Genomic DNA, 25,283 nt, shown 5'->3' with positions numbered 1-25,283 from the left:
CTTTCTCCGACACTGCTGATGTTCTTATCAACTCTTTCTTCTCCAAAGAAGATGACGACACAGAAATGCAAAAGGCCATTAGATTATTTTGCACTCTCCCTCCTAATACTGCAGATGATGTGCTTTTCACCCGCCAAGAAGTTGAACGAATAATACTCTCACAAAATGACAAGAAAGCACCAGGTTGGGATGGACTATTGGCAAACTTTATCAAAAATATCCACTTGTGTTTTCCTTCCCTGTTTGTCACCCTTTTTAATAAGTGCTTTGTGTTCAGCCTCTTCCCTACATCTTTAAAAAAATTGCAATTTTTAAAATAATCCCTGAAGGCATTATTTCAAGAATGTTTACTGCCAAATCTTTTAGGCCTATTTGCCTTCTTCCAGTTCTGGGGAAGATTTTTGAGAAGTTAATAATCGATCGGGTCATGTACCACTTATCTAGCAACAATAATTTAAATCAATGCCAGTACGGATTTACTCCATAAAAATCAACAGAAGATGGTGTACTTAGTGTAGTAGAATGGGCTAAGACTGTTTTCTCCATGCATGAAGTAGCTATCCTAATATCACTGGCTATCTCCAGTGCATTCGATAATGCCCGGTGGCCAAAAGTTCTGACTCAGTTCAAAAAGAAGCTCTGTCTCAAAATTTTATATAAATTAATACAATCTTATTTCCAAAATCGGAAAGTTAAACTTCAGGTTGGATCAGCAGTCTCTTCAAAGATCCTGAATAGGGGTTGCCCACAAGAATCTAGTTGTAGTCCTGGTTTCTGGAACATTTTATACGACGACCTTCTAACTTCACGTCTTCCTGTTGGTTGTAAAGTTGTGGCCTACGCTGATGATGCCCTTCTTTTAATTAAATCAGATAATGTACAGAACCTGAGAGTAAGAGCAAATTTGTCTCTTGACATTTTATTTACTTGGGGTTGTGTAGGCCTAATAAATTACAATTTAATCCCCAGAAAATGAAGGCCATGCTTGTTACAAGGAGAAGGAAACTGAGAAAGCCTAAAATTAAAATAAATGGACAAAATATCACTATGGAAAATCATATTCTTTATCTGGGAGTTGTGCTTGACAAGAAGTTAACCTTCAGGGCCCATTTCAACAAATTACAACAGAAAGGCAGTAAGTTTATGCAAGATTTAGCTATTGCCTGCAGACCGTCTTGGGGACTAAATTCAGAGGTACTAAGAATTATTTATGATACAGAATTTGTACCTCTGATATTGTATTGTGTTTCCTCTTTTTGAATGACACTTGAGAAGAAATGGGCTCAGCATAAACTGATGCAAATTCAGAGAGGATTTGCTCTTCATATTTCCCATACTTACCGCACCACTTCTACTGACGCAGCTCTTCTTATTGCAGGCACTGAGCCACTATTTCTGATGGTGATAGGAAAAGCTGAACTCACTTCTTTTAAGAAAGACAAGGTATCACCAATGCCCATTCTGAATACCACTCTAGCACAACCTTGTCATTTTCTATAGTCTGACCACCCAAGTCTCTTCAAAAACTTAATTTATGAAAATTGTTCAATTATCCATGACTGCTTTATTTACACAGATGGATCTCACATACCAAGCACAGATGAACAGGGCAAAGTTGGATGCACCTTCGTTGTTCATGAAAACGATTCTGAGGTGTTCTCATCCCAGTACAAACTCTCTTCCACATGCTCTATTTTCCAGGCTGAACTGTGGGCGATCAAATCTGCGATCGAATGGTGCAAATCTAACAATAAGAAATCTTGGGTATTAAGTGATTTGCAAGCTGCGTTGAATGCGATAAATAATAAATATAATCTGAATCCAATAGCTGTAGCTATTAGAACCACAGCTCAATAAAGTTCACACATCTGTTTTGACTGGATTCATGGTCATTGTGGAATGTCTGGAAACGAGAAAGCTGGCAAAAGCAGCGGCTACATCTAATTTGGAAATTTCTTATGACAGAACGTCACCTACCTATGCTAAAAAAATCATAAAGAAGCACATAATTCATCCATGGAACAACATTTGGACTTCTTCCACTAGAGGCCAATATTCTTCCCTGAGGTTTTCAACCGCCTGCAAAGTAACGTGTTGGTGCCAAGCTTTGAAATTACTCAATTTTTGACTGGTCATGGCAAGTTTGGTTATTATTTTCATCGATTTGGAATCAATCATCCTGATGGCTACATGTGTGTGTCTGTGGATCCTCACAAACAGTGGACCACCTACTGTTTGAATGTGCTGCATTTGAAAGAAGAAGGCATGACTTGAACTCTCATTTAAATTATTGCAACACTGCATTATCAAAACCCCTGTATCATTTGTTTAAGAAGCGATGCTGTTACAAATATTTTATTAACTTCATCCACTTCATTTTCCACCGATTTGATACATGAATTCATTTTCATTTTAAAACTGAATACGTATTTTAACTATAACCCTAGTATACTATGTAAAATAGGGTTCCAAACTGCTTTAGATATTCAATAATAAGAATATTGGTTCTGTTTCCTTATTAGTTCCTCCCTGTTACTTCCCCCTCTCTTCTCAATTGTAGTCTTTATGATTAGCTGGGACCAGTGATACACTCTCGTTTTCGGACAATTCACTTGGCTCGTTAGGGGTTCCTTTCAAACCCAAGGCTGCTGAGCTGTGAGCATCGGAGTATGTCTTGAGCGTATGTTGAATGGAAGCTTGGTGTTTGTGGCAGTGACTGGGGGTGTAAATGGACTAAGTGCTTTGTGATTTTTGTGTGTATTGTGTGAGTCAGCTTGCAGCCTAGCATGCCCTTTTTGTTCTATTAAGATCATGCTCTGTGGTGACTCGAAGCATATGCATCAGTTCAATGTACCCAAAACTGATCTTCATGCTTGGCTGAAAGTCATAGCAATTGTACTGAATTAATGACAAATTTAGTGACTGTAGTATGACATAGAAAGATGGATGAACACAAATAGAGAGACAAAATAAAAAAAAAGAATGATGAATCATTGAAAACTTGCTTCTTAAACCAATGCGAAACATTTCAAAATGCCAATTTCAAAATGTGTCTGATCACTTTATTTTCCTTTTATTTGCATAGGTGGATGACTCTATTTTACCCCACACAAAAAACCTAGCACTGCCACCATCAATATTAATTTTTTTCAGAATTTCCGTCTAAATGATATTTTCCGTTCTGCAACCTGACTGACGGATTACCAAGTTGTGCAGAGTCTTCACTCACTAACAGGCTATGTACAGCTTTTCATGGGAGAAACAATCATTATGCAAATCCACACCAGTCATCCTCAGAGATTGCTGCTGGGCTTTAATTATAGCTATGGAAAAGCATATTTTGACAGGGAACTGGAGTCTTTTGAACTGAAAGGACTAGTCTGATGGAATGAGGGGAATGTGCTGTAGAAGATCCATTTTTCCTTTACCAAGGTCTGTAATGATGGTTACTTCTATGAAATTCTTATGCAGGAATTTAATCTGAAAGCTAGTGCCATTGCAAATTTTAGAATATTCTTAGCAATATAACTGAAGCTCATACTTTAAGAAACATTCAGCAGGTATGCTAACAAAGAAAAGAGGCAATCATCATCACCCCAAATGTGCACCTCACATTGTGCAATAGTCAACCAAAAATTCTTACACTCATACAATCTTACATAACCTGGAAATCAAAAGTCCAAATCCAGAATCAAAAGTTAAATAAGAATAAATTATGTAACCACAAAACAATGCTGTAGTCTATTGTCAATTCCATGGAAACATAATCTAGAGAGGCGTTAGTTTACAGTCCTCAAAACAGAAGCTGAAATCACAGTCAAGAGAATAAACTATATTGTAATTTCTAAACCACAAAAATATAAAATTTCAACTATGGTATGACTTGAAAGAAGATGCTCCAATACATGTGTCCACAAGGTCCTTCCACTGTGGAAATAGGGGGAACTACGAAAACTAGCCTAACGCCATCATAGTAAATTACCATGAACCAACCATAAATATGGACGCGTATTATCTATGCTTTCATGCAATGGCGGGAAGCAAAATCATTTTTTTTTTTTTATTTTACAAGTTACTTTAAATTGCACCAACACAGATAGGACTTATGGTGATGATGAGGCAAGAGGAAAGGGTAAGGAGTGGGAAGGAAGCGGCTATGGCTTTAATTAAGATACCGGGTACAGCCCCAACATTTGCCTGGTGTGAAAATGGGAAACCACGGAAAACCATCTTCAGGGCTGCGGACAGTGGGGTTTGAACACACTACCTCCCAAATACTGGATACTGGCTGCACTTAAGCGACTACAGCTATTGAGCTATTGAGCCACTTAAGCGACTACAGCTATTGAGCTGGTCACATAATATAAAGAAATGATGTGCCAATAGCCTGCAAATCAAAAGTCCAAATCCAGAACCAAAAGTTAAATAAGTGTAACGCCCTATTTAATTTCAAACTATGTAACCATAAAACAATGTTGTAGTCTATTATCCGTATCGGTGTTGTTTACTGTCAATTTTTTATTTTCAATGTACCCTAAACCTGAAATTATGTTTGGTTCAGCATAGGTTACTGGTAGGAGGTAATTGTGCTTGTAAAATACCTCTTACCGACTGAACTGGCCATGCGGTAAGGGGCACACAGCTGTAAACTTGCATTCAGGAGATAGTGGGTTTGAACACTACTGTCAGCAGCCCTGAATAAGGATTTCCATGGTTTCTCATTTTCCTACCAGGTAAATGCTAGGGCTGTACCTTAATTAAGGCAATGGCTGCTTTCTTCCCACTCCTAGCCCTTTCCTATTTCATTGTCACCTTAAGACCTATCTGTGTTGGTGCAACGTAAAGCAAAGTGTAAAAAAAAAAAAAGAAAAAAAAAAGCTATTCTTACCTAAGTTATGCATGTGCACAGCATGGTTCTTGGAGTGTAACACCTTCCTAACCTCCCTTATGGTTTGAATTTTTAAAAGCAGTTTCTTAATAAATTGTTAGGAAATTAGAGCTACCATGATGTGAATTGTCCACTCCATGTCTTAAAATGGTTTCTGAAAAATGAGTAATCTTGATTTTCATGTTGTAAGTCTTTTTTAATTTCCTTAGGGTTTGAATTTCTAAACAACTTTCTTTTCAAGCCTTGCAAAAAAGTAGAGTAAACATCGTGAGAAATTTGAGCATGGAACATCAAACAGTTTCAGAATCTGCCCCCATGACGCTACAGCTCTCGTGGGCCTTAGCCTACCAAGCAGCTGCAATTTGAAGGTATTGCATTATCAGCATGATGAATCCTCTTGGCTGTAATTATGGGGTGATAGTACCTCATGGGGAACACTGTAAGTACCTAAGTGTTAATATAAGGAATGATATTCATTGGGGTAATCATGTTAATGAGGTTGTTAAGAAAAGCTACAGATCTCTTCACATGGTTATGAGAGTATTTAGGGGTTGCAGTAAGGATGTAAAGGAGAGGGCGTATATGTCTCTGGTGAGATGCCAATTGATGATGATGATGATGATGATGATGATGCTTGTTGTTTAAAGGGGCCTAACATCTAGGTCATCAGTACAAGAGACGCCAATTAGAGTATGGTTCCAGTGTGTGGGACCCACACGAGTACTACTTGATACAAAAACTGACAGAGATCCAAACAAAAGCAGCACGATTTATTCTGGTTGATTTTCGACAAAGGAGTAGTGTTATGAAAATGTTGCCATCTTTGGGCTGGGAAGACTTGGGAGTTAGCAGACGAGATGCTTGACCATGTGATATGTGATATAGATGTTGATTCCCATAGGGAACCTATTTCGAGCTGTCAGTGATGAGATTTTGATTAAGATATGTGTTGTTTTTCATTATTTGAATGTATTTACAATAATCAACTCAAATTACATACATTAAATACATTAGTACATAAAAATAATTTTCACTTGCTTCTCGCAAATTCACACTTCTCACAACACCAGTCCCTCATGTTCTTCAATGAAGTTCCCAGAATCAGATTCCATGTCATCATCTGCCTGTTGTAAGGTTTCTTGTTGTTCAAACAATTTCTTAAAAAATTATAGTTTGTCATTTTGCTTCCAGTTTTCTTCGAAATTTTTAGACATTAATGTGTTTAAATCGGCAAGTTTTTGTTTTTTTATGGGTATACCTCTATCCATGATATTAGGAACAACATTCATATACATTGTTCCACGTTTCAAAATATCTTTGGCCTCTCCAAAATCACTGTTGTAATTTATTTCAGCTTGCACAACACAGCTTCCTTGCTTTGTTTTCTTTATAATAACCCTTTTTGAAGGTTGCAACTTAAAATGCCATTGAGCTTTAACTACTTTTGAAACAGCACTCTTCCAGTCTTGCACTGAACACGTTTGGTCTCCCAAATGAATGACAGTCGCATGAGATTCAAAAATCTTTGATCTTTGTCAGTTAGCAATGTTGTATGCTTTTTTATATCAGCTCCATTTGCCCAAAAATTCAGTCTGGAGGTATATAGGAGTGGCCTACTATAGGAAACACTAGAGTAATTTTCCTTACTGCCACTGGGGCATCTTGACTCAGAAATTTGCCTAACATACTAATCATGATTTTATTCTTGTTTTGGCCACCACAGCCATCTGCAACAAGTCTGATTGAATCGTATCCTGTAAGATCTGTTGCTACCAGCCTATGGTATAACACAGAAACTATTTGATTTGCACCTTTTGGGTAGTCATTTTCGAGCCAAATATAAGAAAAGGTTCTCTCTATACCCTGAGTGTCTTTTGATGTTCCCTCACATATAGTGAAATTGTACAGGTATAGCTGGTATAAATAATATGCTGCCTGATCATCAGTCTTTGGAATGGCTTGATTTTTTTGGCAGTCAAAACTGAAAACGCATTCACCTTTGTTAGCTGAACGTAGTTGGTCATAAAACGCATCGGTTTTTTAGGTATGTACGTTTAAATCTGTTTGCAAATCTTGCTTCTTCACAGGGTCTTGGAAGTTCTGTATACGTTCCTTAAGAGACGAGCACTGAGAACAAACATCTGTGGCTGGTGAGCCGAAGCCTAGATTGTAATCACTAGGGGGCGCATTTCTATGACCTAAAAATGTATGAAATATGTATGCATTTATGACCTAAAAACATAAAAGTATGAGCTATAAAATTCAAAATATGACTTAATGAATAGCATCTACGTTAAATAGAAACACTTTTATTGTGATTGCTACAGACTGCAATTAATTTACAGTTTAGAAAGTTTTAATTCTTCAAAATCTTTAACCCAAAATCAACTAAAATGATGAATATTTCATGAACTCATTAAGGTTACATTGCATACTTCTAGGCAAGGATGGACTCTGTGGAAGACATAAACACTAGAGTTACTTTCACTGTTCAATATTCAATCAGTTTTAATTTATACAAAAAACATATGTATTTGAATGAAACTTTCTTACCTGATCTAGTCTCCATTATCAGAATTGTTGCAATTTATGACCACATGCATCTTAGGATTGTTGAATGAGAAACCCCTCCTGTTGTCGCTGAGTATCGTCTTGTAGCGAGAAAAACTTATTTCGACATTGCACGATATAACGGGAGCGTACTTGAATAGAGTTAAATCACTTGGAGAAAATTCCTGGAAATCTGCAGATGAAGGGTTTCCACAAAGAATGTCACTTATTCCTCGCAGGTACACAAGTCCTCTATTTTTTTCCAGTACATTTTCTAAATTTCTACACACCCTAGATGCTATTATTCCTTTCGCATGCTTTAATTCCTGTTGAATGCACTTTATAACATCCAGTGCATCGCTTAGTTCTGCACCTGAAACTTCCAGTTGCGTGATTGCTCCAGATAAAGAATTAAAATTGGACTTTATGTAAGCCAGGTCCGCTTTTAATGTGGTGCTTGAAAATAAATCTTGAGTGGTTTTTATGGAGGACGATTCTGCAGGATCAAAAGACTTCATGATCTTCTCCACGACATCTAAGTTGTTGCAATAGTACACTGCAGCATCAAGCCAAGTCCCCCATATCATTATAACTGGCTGGGGAGGTAGGGGTAGCGAAGGTGCTTCTCCTTGAAATTTCTGAACGTGAAGTGGAGCTTTGACAAACACTTTCTTACAGTTTGATATTAATTTATCAACTTCAGGGTAGCTACTTCTAACTTCTTCTGCTGCCCTATGCAACACATGTCACATGTATCATTTTTAGGTATAGCATTTTAAGTCCCTTGGCTGCCTTCACCTTATACGGAGCAGCGTCAGTTACAAATAGAAAAATGTGCTCTCTCTTTGCCCCTTTTGGCCACAACAAATTCATTGAGTTGTCGAAGAGAACTGCAATGGTGGAATGGTTTGTCTTCTCTAGCACTTCACATGTCAGGAGGAACGTATCTCCAGGCCGGTCTTCCTTCAGTGTGCCAATGATCACATTTGCTACATATCTTCCATCCACATCTGTGGTCTCATCTATTGAAACCCAGATCTTACTGTCTCCCATGCCACACCTTATTATATTCAACATCTCTTTATAACAAGTGATCAGATAGTCCTTCCTGAGAGTAGATTCATTGGGAACAGGATGCTTTGTATATTTTTCATGAAACTGTCTGAAGCTTCGGCTGTTAAGTTTCTTTAAAGGAATATTAGACGAAACCATCATCTTGCAGAGATCTTATGAAAATTGTGAAGACTGTGAACTTGATGTCGGGGATTCGAATAGCAGACGTTGCCTATTTTCGAGTGCAGAATATCTAGTTACACAATTCTTATGTTTTACAGTATTACAGTGTTGTTGCACAGAGAAGCGTTTTTCGGAGGTAACTTTTATGACACACAATTTACAGAATAATATCACTCCATCCGTACTGAATATGTTTTCACCGAACTCGTAAACAAAACTTCGCAACTTCCCACAAATTGAGACTTTCGTTTTAGGCATATTGAAAGGAACAGAATGACTGAAGCTCCCAAATGACCAAGGTCATTCAGTGTGTTGAAGGTGGAAGAGGGAAGGGAGAAGAAGAGAGATAAGAACAATAACTGGGAATTAGGTGACTTGTCTGTGCAGATGTGGTGCCAACTCCCTCCAGCGACCTACCAAGGCCTCTTTGCTTCCATGCCAAGATGCGTTGCCACTGTTATCCATGCCAAAGGTGGACGTACTGGCTATTAGGTAGGTGGTAATAATGTTCTGGCTGATCAGCGTATAGTATATAAAATGCTGTGGAACTTAATTTAATGCAAGTGTAGTTTGTTACATTATAATATGGAGCTGACTCGAACATTTTAGGTTGCTATAAAGTTGTAAAAAATTTAGAACTGTTGCCATTTATGGAATCATTAATACGTGTATCTACTGCAAGTCTGGACTGAAGTAAATGAGTGGGTGTCTGAAAAGAAGAAAACTAAAGAGAATGCTGTGTCAAGTAGAAATCAATGTAAAAGATTAAAATTTAAACTTACTCCCTCAGTTCCACATCGGTCTGTTCCAAGCGGCTGTGTTTGCAGTGCTCTGAGTGCTATCTACTGCGTTCTATTACTTGGATTGTGCGAGGAAGGGAAGAGGAGGGGAAACAGGTGGAGGAGGGTTTAGGAAGTGGTTTGAATGAAATCCAATGTGTATTTTTTATGATGAGTAGTTTTATGTAATTAATTTAATTGCAAACTGTATTATGATAGTCCGGTAAGAAATGCTAGGAGGATGGGGACATATCGCCATGTTTTATAAAGTATATTTCTTGTTAGGCGGTTCATGACTGTGCAGATAAATATTGCTGATGGTATGGACAGTCCCTGTGACCTAGGCAATGTCGTGCACATCTTCTCCATGGTTTCCATGTTAGTGAGGCAAAAGAAACAAAATGGGTGCAATTGGTAGATCTACCAGCAGAGCACTAATTGAAAACTGTTAAAAGGTACATAATTTATTTGTATGTAGATTGTAAACTGTGCTCTATTGCATTAAAAATATACATATAATTAACAATATTGTTGCTTTGCTTGCAGTTGCTGTTGCTTTCTCCTTCAAAATAATCATGTCACCTAAACGCTCATCAATTGGTAGATCTCCCAGCAGAGCACCAAAGAAAAAGTGATTATGAGCCACATATTCCCACCATTCCCATGGCATATCATTTCATAAACTGGAGTTCCTCCATTTATCTTGCATCATCAATGATTATCAACAAGGCAAAAGGTCAATCGCTTCAAGTGTGCGGATTAAATCTGGAAAATCCATTCTTTCCACGTAGTCACTTATATGTTGCATCTCGTAAGTGGAACAGCTGAAGAATGTATTTGTTTTTGCAGAAGACGGAAAGCCCAAATTACTGTATGGTACATCCCAAAGCAATTGAATACATTTTTTCAAATTTAATTTAAAGCGCAAAATATCATTGTCTTTCATTTATTTTGTACATATAAATGTGTCTGCTATCTATATGTGGCTTTGTAAAGGTGAGTAAAATCATGGAAAATAACCAATATTAATGTTGAATCCATTGTTTTTGTGTTGCTCAGATGAATTGTGACACTCTGATACCATCAGGGCTGAGATGGGGGGCTCTAAAATGATCAAGACTGGGCAAGTTGGCTGTGTGGTTAGGAGCACACAGCTGTGAGCTTGGATCTGGGAGATAATAGACTGTATACTGTCAATATCTCAAGAAGTTGTTCTACACAATTCACTTCACACAAAATTAACAAGTTATACAAATCTTTAAGGTAAATATTCAAAAACTATCCAGGCAATGCCAGGCACTACAACTAGTAATAAATAAAAATTAATAATAATAATAATAATAATAATAATAATAATAATAATAATAATAATAATAATAATAATAATAATAATAATAATAATAATAATACCTGTGTGGGGATTTACCGGTTACCTCCATCGGGCGCGTCCCATTGGAATTGGGGAAGCTCGCTGGCTCTGCCACCAGCAGAGTCAGAGGGTAGTAGGGAAATAAAATACAACCGTGAAAAAAAATCTGGTCCCTTGCCAGGGTTACGGCGAAGGCTGATAAATGACCAGAAGCCAGAAAACATCTTGAGGCAACCTCTAGGGCTAACAACCCTAGTTGTAAAAGGATGGGTACCCGTCCAAAGCAAAGTCAAGTCAAAAAGCATGATGGCACAACATTTCAAGAAACATACCCCAGGGGAAAATCTTCGGATAAATCCCTCGTCGTGAACGCCACGGCACACAAGTCTCGTTCAGATTCTGGGGGAGACTCGACATCATGCAAGAGACGAGTCGGAGCGTCTCGGTGTACCCCGAAGAGTCAAAAACTCAGGCCAAAATCTAAAACCTTTCTAGCAACTTTCAACATAAATTCACTTACACAAACTGGCAAGCTGAAAACCGTCACCAAAGCTCTTCACAAAAATCAGATATCCATAATGGCCCTAGAGGAAACAAGGTACCCAGATGAAGAGATTTTTGAATCCGAAGGCTACCGATTTTTCAAGAGCAAAGCGCAAAGAGAAATCCTCAATGGAGCTGTGATGCTTGGAACCGGGTTTGCTGTTAGAACCAAGATCCTTAAATCAGTTGCAAATTTCGAACCTGTGAATGACAGATTGTCTATACTCACAATTAAATGCGCAAACAAAACCTACGCCCTAGTTAACGCACATGCTCCTACAAACGATAAGAACAAGTCTGATCCAGACGAAGTTGATAGTTTCTGGGACCTACTGGATGAAAAATTAAACAAAATCCCCAAACACCATGTCAAGCTTCTTTTGGGTGACTTCAATGCCCAACTAGGTCGTGAACAGAAGTACAAGAAAGTTATAGGAAATTACCCTGCTCACAAAAGAACCAATCCCAACGGCAAAAGACTGGTGTCCATTTACGAAAATCACAACCTGCAGGTCATGTCGACCCACTTTCGCCATCTACCCAGAAAGCAAATGACTTGGCGTTCTCCCGTCCAAGCTCTCGGAGAGTTCCAAATTGATCATGTTGCAATCTCCAGGAGAAACAGCCCTGAGATTATGAATGTCAAGATAAAGAAAGGCATCAATGTGGCCTCAGATCATTATATGTCTCTTATCAAATTCAAACCAATTCCCGCAAACACAAGGAAGACAACCAAAGAGATCACACGCTTCGACAATGATAAACTTCGGCAAAGGTTCGAGGAGTTCCAGGAGAAGGCTAGACCAAATGACTGTGACTTTAACAAAGCCAAAAGTCTCCTTGTTGAGGCCGCCAAAGACGTTGCAGAAATCAAGAGAAGCAAAAAGCATGCCTGGTGGAATAGTACCTGCAAATCAGTCCTCCAAGAAAGACTCAATGCATGGAAACAGTACTACTCTACGAAATCAGAAAATGATTGGGAAACCTACAAAACCCAACGTGCCCAAGCAGCTAGGGTGTTCAGAACTGAGAAACGTAAATACAAAAAATCTCTCATTGAAAAGATAGAACAAAACTTTAGGAAGAATAAAAGCAGAAAGTACTACAGAGCCTTCAAACACAAACTCACTGGCTATAAACCACCATCTTTATGCTTTGAGTGAAAGGACGGCACACTGGCAACGTCAAATGAAGAAAATTGCAGCATTCTGGCAGATTACTTCAAGAATTTACTTAATTGCTCTAAACCGCAAAGCACCATTGAGACCAAGGAACCCTTACTCAGGTACCCAGATTCCAGACTACCCGACAGAGATGAAATCAAGCGCCACATTGCCCGTCTCAAAAATAACAAAGCGCCTGGAGAAGACTCAGTAGTAGCTGAACTATGGAAATATGCCCCAGAGGAATCACTTGATATCTTGCAAAAGCAAATAGAAGAAATTTGGAACAAGGAGACCCTACCCGAAGATTGGAAAATAGCTTTGATCCATCCATTACACAAAAAAGGCAGCATGAAGAACATCAACAACTACAGAGGAATATCTTTGCTACCCATGACTTACAAAATTCTATCACTTGCCATCCTGGAACGTTTGGAAGCACAAGTCGAACATCAAATAGGTGAATACCAAGGAGGGTTCAGAAAAGGTCGCTCAACAGCTGAACAGATTCAAAATCTCAAAACGATCATCCGATATTGTACACTAAGGTCCAAGCAGTATGTGTCAGTCTTTGTGGACTTTAAGAAAGCGTATGACTCCATTGACCGGGAAGTCCTGCTAAACATCTTAAATGAATTTGGAGTTGATTTGAAACTGCTGGCATTAATTAGAGCCACCCTGACCGATACAAAATCCAAGGTGAAGTTCCACGGATGTCTCTCGCATTCCTTTGACATCAAAACAGGAGTCCGACAAGGTGATGGGCTATCCCCGATACTCTTCAACTGCGTTCTTGAAAAGATCATCAGAACCTGGCGGGTGAGATTACAGGAAACCAACTACAGTCCATTGAGAATAGGAACCAAATCCAAGGGGGTCGCAACAGACTGCTTAGCATTTGCCGATGATATTGCCGTTCTCTCAAACAACATAGAAACCGCTAGAGATCAAGTTGAAATTTTAAAGGAAATTGCCGAACAAACTGGTTTGCAGATATCGTTTGAGAAAACAGAAGTAATGACTAACATCAAAGAGGCTCCACCAAAACTCCATACAAAATACGGGGACATCACCCGAGTAGACAAATTCAAATACCTGGGTGAGATCATCATGAAAAATGGACTGGACAAAGAAGCACTTCAGAAGCAAGTACACAAACTGGAAATAGCCTACCAAACATCCCGCACAATCTACAACAAAAAATGCCTTTCCCAAAACACCAAGATACGTCACTATGAAACAGTTCTGAAGCCTGTAGTTCTATATGCAGCCGAAACCCTGTCTCTAAATGCCAACAAAGGACTCCTTGAAGAACTGGAGAAAGGAGAATGCAAAATTGTGAGAGGAATCTTGGGATCAAAGTACAGAAATGGAATCCATCAAAAGAGATCCAACAAGGAAGTCTACAGTAAAATAGAGAAAATTACCGACACAATCAGAAAAAGATGGGCACGATTTTACGGTCATCTGAAAAGAATGGACGGAAGAAAGTTAACTAAAGAAATCTTTCACTTTTTTGATTCAAACCCCAAAACCACAATTCCCTGGTTTAGAAATACCAAAGAAGACCTGCAAATGCTACATATCTCAGCTGAAGACACCCTTAACAGAGATCTCTTCCGCAAGAAAATACTGACGAACGGGCTAAACCGAGACGAGCAACCGAAGAGAAGACATGGTGCCCCTTGGACAGAGGAGCGTAAGCAGACCCACTCACAAAGAATGAGGGAAATTTGGGCTCTAAAGAAGGCCAAGTTCAGTGTCAAATGCAACAAGACTTAACGTGGTCCTTGATGGCCCCAGCGAATTATATAATAATAATAATAATAATAATAATAATAATAATAATAATAATAATAATAATAATAATAATAATAATAATAATAATAATCGTATGGCCTCAGCTACAGTGTGCAGACATTTCAAGTTGATGCCATCTGGCTATCTGCTCATCAATTTCGATGTTCCTTTTTACTCTAGGCCCACTAGATGGCAGACCGAGTAAACCGAAACTCTCTTGGATGTCTATGGCTGAGATTTAATTAATTTTGTCGGGTAAACACAAAATGTGTCACCAGAGATCTTTTACATGCCGACATCGTACAACATGGAGTGTCGAATGGACTTTTTCCCGATTAAAAATAATGAAGACAAATATTTATAATATTCGCAGTCTTTTAGAATACAATTGTGTAATACAGTAATAGATCAGTCGATGTTTATTTCATGGGTTGTTGTTGTATCCTCTCTGACCAGGTCATGAAGGCACTTTGAATAGTGGAAGGTACAGTCTTCCACAAGTCATACCAGGTGTATGCATAAGTCCTTTCCGGTTTCACTAAGAGATGGCGTCAGCGAACAGTACACAGAGTATGAATTTGACACATACATTAACACAAAATTTGAGTCCCCCAAACACTAGTGTCTGTGTTGTATCATTCAGTGATCATGTCAACGTTTGTGTCTGAAAAAGAACATTTGTGGCACGCATTGCTTTTCTTATTTAATCAAAAGAAAAAGGCTGAGGAAAGGCATCGTTTCTGGTAGAAACATATGGTGAACACACTCCATGGATTAGAACATGCAAGACATGGTTTCGACAAAACGCTTCAGCAAGAAGACCATGCTTCGTGTCTGGTGGGACCACAGCAGTATTGTGTATTATGAACTTCTGAAGCCCTGTGAAACCACTAATGCACAATGCTATTGCCAACAAATGATTCATTCAAATTACGCATTGATCGAAAGATAACCGGAATGGGCCAGACGACATGGCAAAGTGATTTTGTTACACGACAATGTGCCATCTCACACAGCAAAGCAAGTGAAAGACACCTTGAAATTGCCTGGATGGGACATCCCTCTGCACCCGCCATACTCCCCAACCTGGCGCCATCTGTCACCTCTTCGCATCAATAAGGGCACATGCTCACAGAGCAGTGCTTCAGCAATTTCAAGGAAGTTGAAAACGGCTCGACAAATGTTTTTCCGCAAATGACAAGCAGTTTTTCTGGCATGGTATTCATAACTTACCTTAAAGATGGGGGAAGTTTGTAGAAGCCGATTGCCAATATTTTGAATGAACAAAAATGAATTTCCCTTGAAAATGATGTGTTTTCTTTACCACAAAAACTGGTAAAACTTATGCTTACACCTGGTAAGTTTGGCACTAAGTGGTACAGAGTGATAAACTTTATGCCTGGCTGCCTTTGATCCCAGGAATTTGCCCATTAATTCTCAGCCCATGAAAAAAAACAAAATATTTTGAAAATATCTATTTTCCACAATTCGAACTTTACAACCATAGAAACAGCATGTTCCCAAATTGAAACAATGGGACAATGTCCATGTATGTTTGTACAAGTCAATTGTGGTACTCTGGTGAACTATGAATGTGTAGCAAAGTTTCACACTGGACACACTGCATTCACTGCATAGTGAACAATTTATGGACAACTGTGAGATTATTTACATTTTTTAACAAATTTTACATCAAAGAGTGCTATTTTATTATTTATATATCAAGCTGAAGATGACTCAATTAAAGGGTCAGAACTAGTACTAGTATTTTGAATATAAAAAATATCATAGAACTTTAAATCTTGCATTGATCAGATTCAGGTCAAACATCCCCTTCCTTGAATTATAGATTGAAATAAAGGAAGTTTCTCAGGAAAATTCTAGGACCCAAGAAAGTGTTGGAGGGTTTTACATTTCATCTTTAACCACCTTTCCCATCATGTGTAAGGACTGGCTTAGGAGAATGGGGAATATGCAGTGAGCAGTCCCTGTTTAGTCTCTATGTACCTGGCGAGTTGGCCGTGTAAGCTTGCATCCGGGAGACAGTGGGTTTGAGTCCCACTGTCGGCAGCTCTGAAGATGGTTTTCCGTGGTTTCTCACTTTCACACCAGGCAAATGCTGGGGCTGTACCTTAATTAAGGCCATGGCCACTTCCTTGCCACTCCTAGCCCTTTCCTCTCCCATCGTCACCATAAGACCTATCTGTGTCGGTGCGACGTAAAGCAGACTGTAAAATAAAAGTCTCTATGTACTTCCCCACAAATATCGACAGGTAGGCCACTGGATTCAGCAGCTGTTTTATCATCATCTCCACATTCTTCTTTTGTAAAATAACCAACACTCCCTTCAGGAGGTATCAGTACAATGTATATGTTACTTCCTGTATCAATTGAATTTGCGCAGTTCACATCCATGCTTGGGCATTAAGGAAAGGGAACCTATGGGCGGAGATCTTGGGCCAGTTTCACTGAAGTGAACATGCCACTAACAATGTGCCTTGTGAATGGAAGCTGATCCATCTTCATATTAGGTTCAAGATTCTCTATAGACTCTCTATGCTGCTACTCTGAAAATATTGAGCATGTTAGCTAGAATAGGCCAGTACCAGTATTTGGAAGTAATTACATGTTTGTATTGAGATATGAACCTATAAAACAAGTCCATGCCACTCATGTGATTATTGCACTTATTTATTAGGTGAGACCATTCAGCCTGAATGTGCTTCTTCTTACCTTGGTTGTTTTTTTGGCTTGTTTAGTTTGGTACCCTGTAACATAGTTTGTTGCTAGACAAAACATCTTTACTAAAGTTGTAGATGTTTCATCTTCAGCATTTGATTTTCTACAGTAGATATCCATTTGGAAAGGATATACAGTACAGTACGGTAGATGAACGTAATATGCATAACTTGTTGCTGAATCTAATAGGTTTACCCCTAATAAACAGCAACCCTGGCTCACTCCAGTGGTATTTGAAGGTGCTCAAATACGTCAACACTGTGTCGGTATATTTACTGGCACGTAAAAGAACTCCTGTGAGACTAAATTCCGGCACCTCGGCCTCAGCATCTCTGAAAATCATAAAAGTAGTTAGTGGGATATAAAGTCAACAAAATTATTATTATTATTATTATTATTATTATTATTATTATTATTATTATTATTATTATTATTATTATTATTATTATTATTATTATTATTATTATTATTATTATTATTATTATTATTGTACCGGGCGGTACACCTCCACGCCGCGAATTCAAATATTGCGCCAGTTGAAATCCCTCTACAGGAGGAAGCCTGAACTTTAACAAACTGTATTAACTCAATGGTTTCTCGGAAGATGTCTCTACTGTAAATTTTGAAGTGTTCTGAATTATGTCTGTTTCGATTTGTATTTGTTTGCGCTGTAGCAAGAAATATGGACATTCTCTTCTAGATGGCACTACTTAAGAACTATAATTATGCACCCTAGTGCGAATTGAAGGAACTGTTTTTTTGAAGAAATTTGGTATTCATAAGTTTGTTCTTTGATAAATTTCTTTCATTCATTTTTTGGGTTGGCGGTATAACCCTTCTCTTTCCGCCAATTTTAAATTTAGCCAATCCTAAATTTTCTAAATTAATTTTCCACCAATCCTAGACTTCTTCTTCAGTTTTGACTTGTAATCTTTAGCCGACCAATAAAAGTTTGTGGGCGGGTTGTTATCATTCATGAAAGGTCACGAATTTTCCATGAGGGTATCAAAACTGCTGATTTTCTTGTCTCCGGGCCACTTCAGTAACATCTTTTGCAGCGTGTGAATATATATGGCAGGGGGCGGGAAGCGCCTCTTTCTTCGGGCAGCAGTTCATCAACAAGGTAATGGCCTGTTAACATCTTCATTTCTTGCTAGCTCAGCAGTTTTAACCCGCATGGGAAAGGTTCGAATCCTTTTTAATGCAAACCTTACTATATTCATGTAAATTAACCGCAATTTGGGATAGAGAGTGCTTAAACCTCTCGAGCTCCCACTCATGTTGTTTTGAGGTGATTACGTTTTCATACCCGATTTCCTTCTCTTCTTAGTGTAATAAATTATTCTTCTACGAGTCACCTCCCTAGTATGGGATTAGCCCCTGTATAACTGGCCGAGTGCCACCTAGGTTTTAAGAAGTTTCATGTAGGAGTGCAAGCTATGCCTCCAGTCAATTTGGCTTTTTGGGCCATTTAGTTAACCCAGAGTTTGTTTTCTTCATTGAAGGCCCTGTAGGTTGGGTACAAGATACCCCTGTTTCACTGTATGTGTGCCTTAAGGGCAGTTAGGAATGAAGTTTGTTGTAGCCTTGGATAGGCTTGTAAAATTGAGAGCGGGTCTGCTCTTTTCCTCTTAACATTGTAATTAGGAGCAAGTGCTCCTCGTACTTAGGGGTTTTCTGCCCTTTAGCTATTGTGGTGGTGAGCTGAGAGCTCAGAAATTAATCTTGGGGCTCGAAGCCCAAATCTTGTAACTATTGTAATTTCTTAACTTGTTTTCCTGCTACTTGGTACTTGTTACTCTGTTGTTGTTATCTGTTGTTTTTGAAAAGAAAATATAACCTTTGTTAAAGTTTTAAATTAACTTTAATTTTGTAAGTTGAGACCTATTCCCGCCCCCACCTTCTTTCACCTCTAACTACCACGGATAACTCCGTAACAAGTGGTAGCAGAGCGTGGTTGAATGGGTCTCAATTTAGCCCCTTTTGATGGCTAAACATTGTTTTCGTTTCGAACTCTAACAATTTTCTCAGTTGCTGGATTTTTTTTATTTTTCTAAAATTTTTCTGTCATCATGTCCGGCTCTCGCGACGTCCTCCATCCCGGCTATTTGCGCAAGGAAGAATTGATCTATGAATTAACGATTAGGAATGTTCAATCTGGAGGCACGGTTGCGATAGACACCAATAAGTTAAAAGATTCCCTTGATTTGCCTATTACCATTCCGACTTTCGGAGAAAAAGAGATCGATGACGCTCTCTCCACGATCACTGATAATGCTATTGAGCTAACATCTGTAGTTAGTTTTTTTGAAGTAAGTGATCCATCTCCTAATCAACTCAAAAGAGTACAGGCCAGATTGTACCACTTTTATAATAGGGTATGTGATATATTGTCCCCGAAGTTAAATGACCTTCAGGGTAAGGAAGCTAGTGCTGTTGCTGAAAGCTTGTCTAAAATGTCTAGTAAAGTTAGCCATTTGTTATCTGGATCTGCTATTCCAAAAACCGACCAGCCTATGGTAGTAAATATCGTAAGTGGGGAGGATTCCTCTAAAGAGGAAGGAGGTAGTACTGCGGAGGCTACCCAACGAACATCTGCCCCATTAGAAACTGTGTCCGATCGTCGCACGTCCATTCCACCCTTCGTGTTAAATAATGCTCCTTCTGAATCTGCTTCTCCGCCATTTAGGCCCCTTCCTACTACGTCCCCGGGTTTCAGCAGTTTGCCCCATCCTTTAGTAATGTTGCTCAGAGGTATTTCTAAGTTTTCTGTTAACTCTACCAGTGACGTAATTTCATTCTTAAGGTTTTTAGTTGAGTTTCAGGATCATGCCCTGGTTTTTTCTCTTTCTCCGTGTCAAATTTTGCAGATCATTTATCCCTATGCAATTGGTGTTCTCTCAGACAAGATAGTTAGGGCAATCGCTGAACAGTCATCCACAGAAGACTTCCACGCCCATCTGTTAGCTAATTTTATTCCAGCTCGAGCTAGGTCATCTCTAATTCAAAAGTACTATTATAGAGTGCAGCGACTTGATGAAAACCTGGCAGACTTCATACAAGACATCAAATTCTATACTAGGGTATTTGCCCTTCATTTTCCCGAAGATCAAATCGTTCAAACTATTGTGGAAGGAATTTCACCACCTTACAGATCATACTTGTGTTTTGCGTCGCGTCCGCAAACTTTTGCCGAGTTAGAAGCTATGGCTGTCTCAGCCGAAGGAGTTAGATACGCCGATACCTTGCGTGTCGCGAAAGAACCCCCTCCATCCTCTAGTAGTTTTCGGCCTCCACCTCGCCGACCCGTCACACACCGCAAATGTTACGCTTGCGGGTCGCCTGACCATCTTCGCAATAAATGTCCATTGATCAAATCTAGTAGGACAAATAATGGAGCAGGTTCATCCCAAGGCTGCTTTAAATGCGGCGCGTTTTCACATATTGCCAAGAACTGCCCTAATGCTAGCAGCACCCCCTCCTGCTCAACTTCTGGTGTAACTTCCACCAAGGCCAATAATAATAAGTGACTAGTGGCTTCGGCTGAGTCGGCGAACCCATCTTCCCGAGGCTCAGCCCCAAGTAAACATGTCGAAATTTCAGGGAAAACTCAGTCTTCAAATTTATCTTTTGAAGGTCCCAAAGAATGTCTTAGGATTGCGGCGGATACCCCCGCACCTGTTCCTTTTCTCAAAATTGAATTAAATAATGATGCCCGTAACTGCTCTTTTAGATTCAGGCAGTGTTTGTTCAATTATTTCGGCTGAGTGGTATTCCAAATTAAAATCTATTTGTAAACTTCCTGATTTTTGCTCGTCTTCGGTTCAATATGTTTCGGCTAATTCTTCTCCATTAGAAATTTTAGGTTCCTTAAAGGCCAAAATTCGTATTTCTAAATTTACTTGGAAGGTTAAACTATTGGTGGCAAAGCACTTGTCTTGCCCCATTATATTGGGAGCAGACTTCATGTCCTATACTGGTCTAGTGCTCGATCTTCAGAGCAAGTCGTGCACTTTCAAATTTGACTGCAATTCCAAAATCCCTTTGCTAAAATGTAATTCTGTGTTGTGTTCATCTGTTTCGCCTACCCAGGATGAGATGATGTTAGATCTTAGACATCTACCTGAGGAGCAGGCTGATAGTATTCGTAAGCTGTGTCAGTCGTTTCCAGAGGTTTTCTCGGATACTCTTGGTGTTACTGACCTTATTGAATACAAGATTGAGGTTACGGATTCCATCCCCGTCAGATTTCCATCTTATAGACTATCTCCGCCTAAAATGAAGGCTCTGAAGAAGATCATTGATCAGATGTTGAAGGATGGCATTATTCGGCCCTCTAAGTCGGCGTATTCATCGCCTATTTTCCTTGTTCCGAAACCGCAAGGTGGCTTCAGGCCCGTGATTGATTATAGGGCTCTCAATCGGAAGGTGGTGTTACAATCTGTGCCCCTTCCCGACCTTCATTCTTGTTTTTCATGGTTTCGTAAAGCTAAGTTCTTCACCATTTTAGACCTCAATCAGGCTTATAACCAGATTCCGCTAGCAGAGGAATCCAAACACCTGACAGCTTTTGCCACAGATTGGAACTTGTACGAATACAACCGCGTGCCTTTTGGGCTCCCCACGGGAGCAGCTGTACTCACTAGACTGCTAGACAGGGTCTTCTCCGACATCAAGTTTGAGTACTTGTACCACTATCTTGATGATGTCGTCGTATTTTCGGAGACCTTCGAAGAACACCTAGATCATCTGAGAGAAGTTCTCAATCGCCTTCGTAAGGCTGGGTTAACTGTGAAGTTGTCCAAGGTCGCCTTCGCTAAGCCTTCCATGTCATTCCTAGGGCATATTGTGTCGCCCGATGGTGTTGCAGTCGATCACTCTAGAACACAGGCCATCCGTGATTTCAAGCCTCCCAAGGACATCAAAGGTATTGCTAGGTTCATTGGTATGGTGAATTTCTTCAGGAAATTTATTCAAATTTGTGTGGGGACCTTCTCAACAAGCCGCTTTTGAAGATCTCAAATTAGCTCTGTGTAATGCCCCTGTTCTGGCTATGCCGGATTTCTCGAAGAAATTCATCGTCCAAACCGACGCGTCGTCGTCGGCAGTTGCTGCGGTCCTTCTTCAAGAGACCGAACTAGGGAGGCGACCCATCGCCTATGCATCTAGGACTCTTTCGGCTCAAGAAGCCAAGTATTCCATCTATGAACTTGAGGGTTTGGCTGTCTTGTTTGCGCTAGAAAAGTTCCGCCTTTATCTGGAACATGTCAAGTTCGACTTGGAGACTGATAACCAAGCCTTAAGCTGGGTCCTAGGTAGGCCGCGTCGTACTGGTCGTATAGCCCGGTGGGCCATCCGAATTTCTGCCTTCCAATTTGACGTTAGGCATATCAGAGGTACTGAAAATGTTGTGGCAGACGGACTCAGCCGTATGTTTTCCAGTGATGTAGAGACCCATGAACTGGTCGATAGTTCTTCACCTCCCGAGTCCATACGACCTGAGGTTAATGCCATTTTAACTGATGCTCCTATGTTGTTTAGGGATCTTGAGAAATATCAACGTGAAGATCCGACGCTGGCCCCTATCATGGAAACCCTTTCTTCTGGGGAACATGTTGTCCCTTATGTGCTGAGGAATGGTGTTTTATGTTGCCCGTCGAGGCATGATAATAAGATGAAGGTTGTGGTTCCAGCTGTTCTCGTGCCCATGATCTTCAAGTACTATCATGAAACCCCATTAGGGGGGCATTTAGGTATCTTCAAAACCCGTGAAAAGATCCGGGAGATGTTCATTTGGAAAGGTATGGACGGTGAAATTCGTGAACTAGTTAAAGCTTGTAAATCTTGCTTGCTTAGTAAACCCACCATGTCCACCAAGGTAGGCCTTCTGTCTTCTCATCAAGCATCGCGTCCAATGGAACGTCTGTATATCGACTACGTCGGACCCTTCCCCCAGTCCAAGGGGAATGCCAACAAGTTCATCCTTGTGTGTGTAGATGGCTTCACTAGATTCTCATGGTTATTTCCGACTAAGCTGGCAACCGCTCAGTCCACCATTTCCTGTTTAAATTCTATCTTTGCTTCTTTTGGTCCTTGTCAATATATCGTGTCCGACAACGCTAAAGCTTTCACTTCAAATCTTTTCCGTAAATTTTGTTTTGATCTATCTATCTCTCATGTAACAACTTCTGCTTACTATCCTCAACCATCTCTGGCTGAACGGGTCAATCGTAATCTCAGGTCGGCGCTGATTGCATATCATCATGAAGATCATTCTAGGTGGGACACGTCCCTGCATTGGTTAGCTTTTGCTTTGAATTCGGCGGTTCATGAATCTCATAAGTTTACTCCAGCTTCTTTGATGTTCAAGTTTGTTCCCAACACGCCGCTCTCTAACCTTTGGTCTCTTAGTGGTATTCTACCCGAGACAATAGATCCTGATAACATTAAAGATCTTTGGAAGAAGGCTAAGGCCAACCTTAAAGTGTCTCATGAAAAGGTTAAGGAAAGATATGATCGTGGTCGGAGACCCACCCATTTGAAGGTAGGCGACCAGGTTATGGTCAAGAATTTTGTTCCCGCGGGCAAGCTTGCCCCCAGATTTCATGGGCCGTGCGTCATTTTAGATTTCCTTACCCCGGTGACGTTGTTACTAAGCAATCCAGCCACCGAGAGGATATTTAGGGTTCACCTGTCGCAGGTGAAACCTGTGTAATTTCCGTGCTAACTTGGTCCTTATAATTTTGTAAGAATCCTGAAGGTTATATTTTTAAGTTCATTTTAAGGCCTTCTGCCCCTTGTTGTTTTACATTTGGTTGAATCTGCCTTGTATAAATTGTGTGAAACCTTCCCTCAGGTTACTCTGCTGTCCTCTCCGTAAGGCCATTACCAAGCTCCCGTCTCCTGCTAAACCACACCAGTGGCTAATTAAAATGAAATAAAAACTTCCACGCCGCTGGCCCCTCAGCCTCATCACAAAGACGGTACCCTAAAATCATTATGGTCCAACAAAATTCTGCCGCCGAGATCTTAATGTTTCAGTGCCCCCGCAGCCGTGCGGCGCCGTACCGCCACAGTGGTGGAGTACGGGCCCGCTCTACTCCAGTGAGGTCAACAAGTGTACGGCGAATCGGAGTCCTCCTTCCGGCCAAGGCTGATGTGCGGCGCACCATCTGCTAACTGCCTGCGGACTGTAAACAATCGTCGCGTGTGCGGCGTGCTTCACCACCACTACCCCTCTCATAGTAGCGGGAGAGGTGTATCTCAGAGTACTTGAGGGGTCCGAGCGGCCTCCTCTGGACACTAGCAGCGGTGGCTGGTCTGGCCGTCAAACTTAATCAACAACTAATGTACTTATTCAGCTACATGGACATTCCATATCCACAAATACGGCGTTTTTGAATTCAACATCAACATCTGGTGGACTTGGAAAAAAAAATTTCTTCCTCTTCCAAGAATTAAAGTTTTCCTTTGGAATTCAACTACTATAACCATAGAGACCTTTCATCAAAAACTACTACAAAGAAATTCCAAAACTGGATTTTATTTAATCCCACTTATATCAAACTAACTTCTGAGACCTTCGACTATTGAAAAGTTATATTTTTCTCTCCTAAATTCTTCAACTCTTCAGCCAAAACTTGGACTCTTTTTTTTAAAACAATTTTTTTGTTTTCTTCTGTGTCACCCCTTGGAAGGACTTTTGGGGGGGGGGAGGTCTGTACCGGGCGGTACACCTCCACGCCGCGAATTCAAATATTGCGCCAGTTGAAATCCCTCTACAGGAGGAAGCCTGAACTTTAACAAACTGTATTAACTCAATGGTTTCTCGGAAGATGTCTCTACTGTAAATTTTGAAGTGTTCTGAACTATGTCTATTTCGATTTTTATTTGTTTGCGCTGTAGCAAGAAGTGTGGACATTCTCTTCTAGATGGCACTACTTAAGAACTATAATTATGCACCCTAGTGCGAAGTGAAGGAACTGTTTTTTTGAAGAAATTTGGTATTCATAAGTTTGTTCTTTGATAAATTTCTTTCATTCATTTTTGGGTTTTAAATTTAGCCAATCCTAAATTTTCTAAATTAATTTTCTACCAATCCTAGACTTCTTCTTCAGTTTTGACTTGTAATCTTTAGCCGACCAATAAAAGTTTGTGGGCGGGTTGTTATCATTCATGAAAGGTCTCGAATTTTCACGAGGGTATAAAAACTGCTG

General features: G+C 39.9%; 1 protein-coding gene across 1 annotated transcript in view; it reads right to left on the bottom strand.

The window, feature by feature from the left end:
* LOC136875870 (sodium channel protein Nach-like) overlaps positions 1-8,491 on the bottom strand; it is a 113,712-nt gene extending 105,221 nt beyond the window's left edge. The window contains exons 1-2 of the mRNA XM_068228232.1: positions 8,237-8,491; positions 6,941-7,120 (exon numbers count right to left, since the gene is read on the bottom strand). Coding sequence (XP_068084333.1) covers positions 6,941-7,120; positions 8,237-8,491 — 435 coding nt within the window. The remainder of the gene's footprint in view (positions 1-6,940; positions 7,121-8,236) is intronic.
* Between the last annotated feature and the right edge of the window lie 16,792 nt (positions 8,492-25,283).

This window comes from Anabrus simplex, chromosome 6 (assembly GCF_040414725.1).
Source record: "Anabrus simplex isolate iqAnaSimp1 chromosome 6, ASM4041472v1, whole genome shotgun sequence".
Classification (NCBI taxonomy): Eukaryota; Metazoa; Arthropoda; class Insecta; order Orthoptera; family Tettigoniidae; genus Anabrus; species Anabrus simplex.
Note: the sequence above shows the minus strand (reverse complement) of the source record. Positions and strands in the feature narration are given on the sequence as shown.